At 34.3% G+C, this 8,785-nt stretch overlaps 2 protein-coding genes across 2 annotated transcripts; one reads left to right on the top strand and one right to left on the bottom strand.

Moving 5' to 3' along the window:
• Window positions 1-383: 383 nt before the first annotated feature.
• On the top strand, window positions 384-5,198 carry CBG01182 (the record flags this gene model as incomplete). Its single annotated transcript, XM_045236976.1, has 8 exons — window positions 384-505; window positions 604-707; window positions 1,447-1,561; window positions 2,672-2,885; window positions 2,930-3,078; window positions 3,564-3,774; window positions 4,086-4,364; window positions 5,061-5,198. The coding sequence occupies 8 exons, from the start codon at window positions 384-386 to the stop codon at window positions 5,196-5,198; spliced, it is 1,332 nt and encodes a 443-aa protein (XP_045091762.1).
• Window positions 5,199-5,373: 175 nt separating this feature from the next.
• Window positions 5,374-7,964, bottom strand: CBG01183 (the record flags this gene model as incomplete). Its single annotated transcript, XM_045236975.1, has 5 exons — window positions 5,374-5,454; window positions 5,979-6,491; window positions 7,203-7,298; window positions 7,478-7,632; window positions 7,820-7,964. 5 exons carry the CDS (start codon window positions 7,962-7,964, stop codon window positions 5,374-5,376), a joined length of 990 nt encoding a protein of 329 aa, XP_045091763.1.
• Between the last annotated feature and the right edge of the window lie 821 nt (window positions 7,965-8,785).

The following is an 8,785-nucleotide window of genomic DNA, read 5'->3' as shown; positions in this document are numbered from 1 at the left end:
GTATGTTTCAGCGAAATTTCAGACGATTTCAGTGTGTCGAAAATCACATTTCCCCACCAGAGGAAAACACATCGCACATCAGAAATTGATATTTCATATTTTCAAAAACATCTCTTCTGAATCTCTATCACACATATTGTGCAATAATGATGACATTTCCCACCGTCCATCTGGTATTACACAGCCTTTCTACCCCACGAGGACGGTGCACTGTGCGCTCTTTGTTCCATCCGCCAGGCCTTTCTATCCCTTTTGAACTTGAAAAATTTCGAAAAATTCCGAAAATTCAAGTTCAAATATTCAAATTGCCGGTGTTTGTTGCATTTCTCTAGCTACACAGAACTCATGCAAATTCGGATGATTTCGATACAAAAAGGCCGAAAATGAGGGTGACAGGTGACGAGAAAATGGCAGACAAAGTTGGCGATTCCGGAGACGGTGTAAAACGCAAAATTTCGAATTTCGTGTTTTGGAACCAGACCAGAGTCTTTATTCTAGCACTTTCGTGAGTTGTTGGGTCATTTGCAGCGTATTTTGAGCCAATTTTCAGTCTATTCAAGACTATGATTAGTGTTTCTTAGCATATTTAAAGCTTATTTTCAGCCTAACATGCCTGACTTTGACTCAAATCAACTCGCAAATCTTCACATTCACTGTGATCTGTATGGACGATTTGATAGTGGAGAATCAGATGTCAAATGTCACAGGTAGGTAAAATAGGCGCCGAGGAAGCTGAATTTGGAATTGAAATCCATTTTTGCCGCTTTTTCAGCCCATTTCTAGACATTTTAGCATATTTTTAGTCATTTAGGCTATTTTCAGCATACTTGTAACGGGCCGGGCCGGCCGGGCTTTTTCCGGAATTTCGGAGGCCCGGCCCGGCGGGCCCGTCATTCCACTAGTTTCGAAATTTTCAAAAAACAAATAAGGGGGACCCTTATGTGATTTTTTTCGACCAAAAAATTTTTTTTCGAGTTTTTCGATCTTTTTTGATCAGACAGACAAAAAATCCGAAATACGAAAAAAAATGGAAAAAAAATTATATTGAGAGCTTAAAATTTGGCTCAAAAATACACGATTTTTGACACTGGGCCTTGAAAATTTCCTCAGGCCCAGCCCGGCCCGGGCTTCGGCGGGCCGGCCCGGAATTTTACAAGTATGATTTTCAGTCATTTTTAGTATATTTTAAGCCCTATTTCAGCACACTTTTAATCATTATCAGCCGATTATTAGCCTATTTTAGTCATTTTGAGCCGATTTTAGCATATCTTTATAATAATAATAATATATTTATTTGCAATGCATGGGGGAAATCAATAGATAGTCTTTTTAAGCATATTTTTAGTCTTTTTAAGCATATTTTTAGTTTTTTTAAGCATATTTTTAGTCTTTTTAAGCATATTTTAGCCATATTTAGCCTCCTTTTCAGCATTTTTCGACTTTCAGAGCCCCACTGGATCGAAGGAACTACAGAAAAATCGATTTTATTTTCTGCAACAGCTATCGGTGCCCTAGTTGGCCTCATTCCATCAGTACCCCTTCTCAATAGGCTTGGCGTCAGGTTAGATTCAATATTCGCAGTTTTGAAGCATGAAACACTCACTAAACTCGATTGATCCCCTCCAAGCGGGTGGTCCTTATTTAGAGACGTTGTGGTGACGTCTTCTGAAAGAAAAAACGAACTTTAGAGAGAAAAACGCTGAAAGAGAGAAAAATGAAGGGAAAAGGAAGAGAAAAAATGACTGATAATTTCGAAAAAAAAGAAAAATTCAAAAAAAAAAGTTCTGAAAATTTGAGATTTTCTACTCGAATTTTCGCATTTTTTCTTCAAAATTCACAAATTTCGATAGGAAAACTCAGAATATTCAGTGAAATTAAAACTAAAAACTCGAAAAAAAAGGAAATCGAGAAAATAATTTTACTGAAAATTCAATTATTTTTTTCCAATTTTCCGGAATTTGACATTTTTCCAATGGAAACCAGAATTTTCATAACTTTTCACTTTGCAACTGGGCTTTCGTGACTCATAGGGAACGGCCCGAGCGGGCGGGCCTGCCATCGAGATTTCAACTTTTCACAAACCACAAAAATTGGAGAAGAAATCGCAAAAAATCGAAAAAAAAACTATTTTTTGGCTTTTTTCAGAAAAATAGGATTCTTCTTATGTTTTCGTTGAGAAACAAGATTTTTAGCATAGAAAATCGAATTTCTCATCATTTTTCACCGCTTAAACTGCAAAACCTTGTTGAAAACCGCAAAAAATTGAAGTTTTCATTTCTTTCGCAATTTTCCAGAAAAAAATTGAAAATAGACATATTTACAGCGAAAAACAAGATTTCTAACATAAAAAATCGGATTTTTCATGATTTTTCACTTTAAAAACTACAAAAAATCAGCAAGAAAGCTCAAAATTAAGTCTGGAAAGTCCAAAAACGGGCGTTCAAAAATAATGAGCGGTGCGTTGGGTTTCGCAGCGAAAACGCTTTTGCTAGCGCTACAGTAACCCGAAAACTTTTTACTGTAGAAATGAAATCAACCTGAAAATGGCTGAAACTCAACCGTTTTCAGTTTTGAAAAATCCTGGGATATGTAAAAAATTACGAGAAATCTGAATATGAAAAAATTAATCGGAAAAATTCAGCGGAAAGCCCAGAAAATCACGATTTTTCAGGTTAACCTTATCGGTGTGCGGCCTTTGCTCAACACTTGGCACATTTTTCACACCTATTGCAGTTTCTTGGAGTTTTTATCTAGTGGTAGTGTGTAGAGTGCTTCAAGGGCTCGGTATAAGTGTAATTCTTACTGTACTTGGTGTGATTCCAACTTCTTGGTCCCCAAAGAGCGAATACAGTACCTATTTGGCAATTTTGTCGTGTGCTTGGCAGGTTTGTGAATTTATGTTTTATAAAGCGCATTTGCATTCTTGCAGTTTTCAAATGTGATTTTTATGCCAATTTCTGGGATTTTATGTGATTCCGAGTACGGTTGGAGGTCGATTTATTATGCATTTGGTGTGCTGACTGGATTCTTTTATTTCATTTTTTACATGTTTTATACAGATGCTCCTGGTGTACATAGGTACGGTATTGTGAAACAAAAAATCATTTTTTGATTCTTTAGGATTTTAAGAATTTTCAGGATTTCAAAAAAATGCTTCTAAATTTCTGAATTTTCCGACTTTGCACTATTTTCAAATTTCAAATTTTCATTGAATTGCTGGTTTTTTATGTTTCAATTTTTCTTTTAATTTCTCAATTCCTGAAATTTTGAAATCCTGAAATTCTGATATTCTGAGATTCTGAGATTCTGAGATTCTGAGATTCTGAAATTCTGAACTTCTGAACTTCTGAGATTCTGAGATTCTGAGATTCTGAGATTCTGAGATTCTGAGATTCTGAGATTCTGAGATTCTGAGATTCTGAGATTCTAAAAATAAGAATTTCTGAATTCTTAAATTTCAAAGTTTTCCAGAAACGTCTCCGAAAAAGAGCTTGGCCAAATTAAAGAAGGCAAACCGGACCATGCAATTCGTGAAACTGTACCATATAAACGTATCTGTACAGATCCATGCGTTTTGGCCGCATGGATCAGTTTCCTGGGTGGAAATTTGGGATTTATCACACTTCTATTATATGGACCAACTTATTTGAGAGAAGTTCTGAATTTCGATGTTCGATCCACTGGTTATATCAAGCTCTACCGTATGCTCTTTGTGCAATTTATAAATTTAGTGCTGGAAAAATTTCGGATCGAATCAAATTCGCTAGTGATAAGGTGAGAGTTGATTTTGTTTTTGGAAATTTGGAAATTCAAGAATCTGAAATTTTGAATTTCAGAAATTTAAAACTTCAGCTATTCAGAAACTCAAGTAACTTGAACAGTGTGTGTCTCTCGAAAGCATTCAAGAGATTCCTTAGGTCAATTTAACATGATGACCTAACTTTTGCAATGTGAGTTTTCTAGGCCATCACGTGCAAATGACATCGAAAACACACTTAAAACTAACTAATTTTTCACGAAAGTTCTGAGTTTTTGATCTTCCAAATTTCCAATTTTATGAATATCCAAATTCCCGAGTATTCCAGACCATCTACACATTCTGGCTCTTCTCCTCCATCATTGGCCTATCAATTGGTTACTGTATAATGGCATGGACTACTGATCGTAACATAGCATTCGTCGCATTCGCTTTTGCGATTGTCACTTCTGGATTAATTATAATGGCATCTGTGAAATGTTTAGCAATGCGATGCCAACAACATTGTCATTTTGCAGTTAGCACCGTTTCGTTTTTGTCGTATTGTGTACAATTCATTTCTCCATTGGGTGTTGGCATTATGTGTCCCGATAATACACCGGAACAGGTAACTTTTTTTGGGATTTTCGAATTTCTTGGAACTTTGAGTTTTCTAGAATTTCTGAATTTATGAATTATTGAACAATCGAATTTCTGAAATTGCATAAAGTTCTGAACTCCCGGAATTTTTGGGATATTTTGGAGTTTCCTGAATCTCCTGAATTTTCAAATTCATTTAAATTTCGAATTTTTGTTTATCGAAAATTTTCAAAAATCACGAGATTCCAAAATTTTCAAGAAAATTGAAAAAAATCACGAAATATCAAAAAACATGAAATTTCGAAATATCTGAAATCTCAAAACTTAAATTATCATACAACTCCAAAAGTATCGAAATTTTAAAATTACAAAAATACAAACTTTTCACAAATCACAAATGTTCTAAAACACCGAAAATTGAAAAATTGAAAATTTTCGAAAATTTCGAAAATTCAGATATTTAAAAATGATGAAACTTTGATAATCACAGAGTTACAAAATTCTGAAGTTATCTAAAATCTCAGAAATTCGAAATTTTCAAAGTTTCGAAATTCTAAGATTCTCAAAAATCACAAAGCTTTTAGAACCCCTGATTTACAGAATCAAAAAGTTACCAAAATCCCGGATTCTCGAAAATCGCTGAAATTCGGAAATCCCGAAAATTCGAAATTAAAAAAAAATTCTTGACTCCCAAAATAACCAAAGTTAAAAAATTATATTTCAGTGGTCCCGAGCCTTCCTGCTTATCACCGGTATCATGATTCTCACAAACGCCCCATTTCCATTTTTGACGACTCAAGAAGCTGCGGAATATACGAAACACAAAAAATCGCCGATGGGAGAACTTTCAGAAAAAGTCTGAAAATTCTAGATATTGATTTTTTTGTACTTATTTGACTTTTTTGTTTGTGAAAGCTGAGAAATTTATTCATAAAAAAATAATTATCTTTTTGAAAAAAATAAATACATTAAAAATAAAATATTGCAGTGGAAGGAGAAAGAGAGTACATGAAAAATGAAGAAAATAATTAAGGTTTTCAATTGACATGAGAAAAAGTGTACACGATTTCCTGACAGTAGTCTTGACCTGGACGGAGTGAGACGTCGGGGAAATTTTCCTGAAACAATTTATTTATCGATTAAAAGTTAAGAAATCCCATTTTTTGAAAATATGCGCAGTTCTGAAATTCGACAATATGGAAAATCAAAAAGTCGAGTTTTTAAAAGTTTAAAGTTTCGAGGAACCCTCTAATAGAAGAGCCCTCCGAGAGGGGCTTGGAAAAATAGAAGGGTCCCTGTAATAGAAGTGAAGAAGGGCCCCCTTCAAAATATGTTTTGAAATCAGAAAATTTTCGTACTTTTTCAGGGGAAAACATTCCGGGAACTCAACAATTTAATAGAAATTTGAAACTCTATTTTTCGATGAAAATCTTGCTAAATTTTGGTGAAATCGGCAGGTTTTGATGCATTTTGAACGAAACTTCGTCGAATTTTTCGATGTAAAATTTCGGGAAAAACCGGCCGAAAAAAATAAAAGGGCTCCCCTCAAATTGAAGGGCCTCCTTGGAACAATAGAAGGGCTGGCCCTTCTAATACAGGTTGTACGGTATCAAAGTTTTTTCTTGCAATTCAGAGAACTCACAAAATTAGGAGCAGCCGAGTGGAACTGTGGCTCAATTGCCAGCGCTTTATTTGCTCCGTAGTGCTCTCCATTCTTTCCAGAACAATCCAAAAATTTCGATGCATATAAATGAATAACCGGGTAGGAAGTGGTGATTGACAACTCGATTCCCGATTTCTGGCTCCAGAATCTCAAATTTGACGTCGGCGTGATGGGTGGATCTTTTCTAGCGATCACTAAATCATTATCCAAATCCAAAATCTCATTTTCTGATTCTCCAAACGCCTTCAATTGTTTTCTATTTCGAAAATCGAATCTGGTCCCTTTGACACATCGAATCGCTCCTGTTGGACAAAATGTGTCATCAACTTCCACGTATTCTTCAGAATCCATTTCTAAGAAATGCTCTTTGACGTCTTCTGATCCATCTAAATTCCAGTAGGCGTGATTTGTGAGGGCTAGAAGTCCCGGGATTTCACATGTCGCATGATGCTCGATGATTAGTTGATTACGGTCGTTTACTGTGTAGGTTACCTGGAAATAATGAGTTTCAGATTTTCAAAAAATTTGAAACATTAAACAGAATTTCAAAAGGTCAGAAATTCTAAAAATTAAAAGTTCAGAATCTCAGAATCTCAGAATCTCAGAATCTCAGAATCTCAGAATCTCAGAATCTCAGAATCTCAGAATCTCAGAATCTCAGAATCTCAGAATCTCAAAATCTCAGAATCTCAGAATCTCAGGATCTCACAATCTCAGAATCTCAGAATCTCAGAATCTCAGAATCTCAGAAGTTCAGAAGTTCAGAATTTCAGAATCTCAGAATCTCAGAATCTCAGAATCTCAGAATCTCAGAATCTCAGAATCTCAGAATCTCAGAATCTCAGAATCTCAGAAGTTCAGAAGTTCAGAATTTCAGAATCTCAGAATCTCAGAATCTCAGAATCTCAGAATCTCAGAATCTCAGAATCTCAGAATCTCAGAATCTCAGAGATGTTCCGAAATCTGAAAGTATCAAAAATCCAGAAATCGCAAAATTTCGAAAATATCAAACACCTCACAACCTGAAAATTTTAATTTTTTTTGAAACCCAAAATGCTCCGAATCTTTAAATTTTCGAAAAAATTAAAAAAAAGATTTTTCACTTATTTTTGACTCAAATTTTGACTCTCAGCTATTATAGTTAATTAGCTTATTAATTAGTTGATTAATTAATAAATTAAAATTTTCTCAAAAAATGCTCACATCAATTTTCGCATCTCCCGGCAGTCCATCCTCCTGTTCATTGGCTTTCACGCTGAACGAAACCGATTGTGGTGCGTGTCTACCAATTCCCATTTTCTCTGAAAATTTGGTTTTAAAAATCTGGAATTCCGAATACCCTGAAATGAAAATTTCTGGAATCAAATTTCAAAAATTCTGAAATCGATTCTTCAAAAAAGGTATACTGGATTTTGAAAAATAGACTTCAAGATTTGATTTTAAAATCCGAAAGTTTGAAAAATTAGAAAAAAGCTCACATATCCCAATCCATTGGGTCCTCCATGTAAATAATGTGGACCATTATTCGGTGTCATTTTGTATTCTTTTCCGTCAAATTTCAATTGGGAATTCTTGATTCTGTTGGCCACACGGCCAACTGTTTTTCCCAGTGATTGAGTGTCAGATTCGAATTCTGGACAATGTTGAAAATTGAAAATTTTGCTTTAGAATGATCTAATTTTTAGAATATTCGAATTCCGGAAATTCAACATTTCTGAATTTCAGATTTCTGTTTTTTGTTCTTATATTTCAAATCAAACCAAAATTTCTTTTAATCCAAATTTGCACAAAATAGAAACCAAAAACTTTCAAAAACTTACCATCAATAGTGTTAAATCCAAGGACCAAGTCCTGATTTTTTCCTTCTTTATCTGGAAATGTCAGTTTTGCCAATGTGGCACCAAACGGTAATAGTGTAGCTGATAATCCTTGTTTATTGGTGATTTCAATGAATCCGGAGGCCATTTTTGGGATGGTCTGAAAAAGGGAAATTGGGTTGTTTAAAAAATAAAAAATGAATGAAAAAATGAAGAAAAAAAATTAATTCAGAGTTTTCAGGATTTCTGTAAAATTCAAAACTTGCAACCTCAAAAATCAAAAATGTGTGTATTTTTTTCAATTTCAAAATTTCCTACACATGACCGAAAATATCTAAATTTCTAATCCGATCAGCATTTGTACAATTTCTTCCACGTGGAAATCACGTCCAAAATGTGTCAAAACTGATAAGCACTGATCACTGATAACGGTAAAGAGAGGTGTGATTTTATATATTTCTAGTGGGAGAAAATTGAAAAAAGAAAAGAAAAGAAAAAAGAGAAAATCAATGAGACAATAGGGGAATCAGATCGAAAAGAAGGAGAGAGTGAGAAGGTGAGAGACGCAGAGAAACAGAGGAGAATGTTTTTGTTTACACAATGAGCGGGATGAGGGACCATCGAACGCTGATTGATTGGTGTGTTTGACCTTGGGTGCTCTGGGAAACAAAATAAGGGTGGCCTAGAAAATTTGAGAAAAGTTAGGTCATGGAAAAAATATTTCAGAAATTCAAAAATTCAAAAATTCATAAACTTGGAACTTCAGAAATTCAAAATTTTGAAAACTCGAAAAATCCCAAAGTTTTAGAAATTCTGCAATTTCAGATTTTCGAAAAAAATTTCAATTCCAAAAACTGAAATTGCAAAAGAATTCTCAAAGTGTTTTTGAATTCTAGATCTGGGTTTTTTCTATTTTTTTTCTCCATTTTTCAGCAAAATGTGACCTTTTTTTTTCATTTAACTTCATTT

The sequence above is a fragment of the Caenorhabditis briggsae genome (assembly GCF_000004555.2).
Source record: "Caenorhabditis briggsae complete genome, chrV, whole genome shotgun sequence".
NCBI classification, from domain to species: Eukaryota; Metazoa; Nematoda; class Chromadorea; order Rhabditida; family Rhabditidae; genus Caenorhabditis; species Caenorhabditis briggsae.
This window is presented reverse-complemented; position numbering and strand designations above follow the sequence as displayed.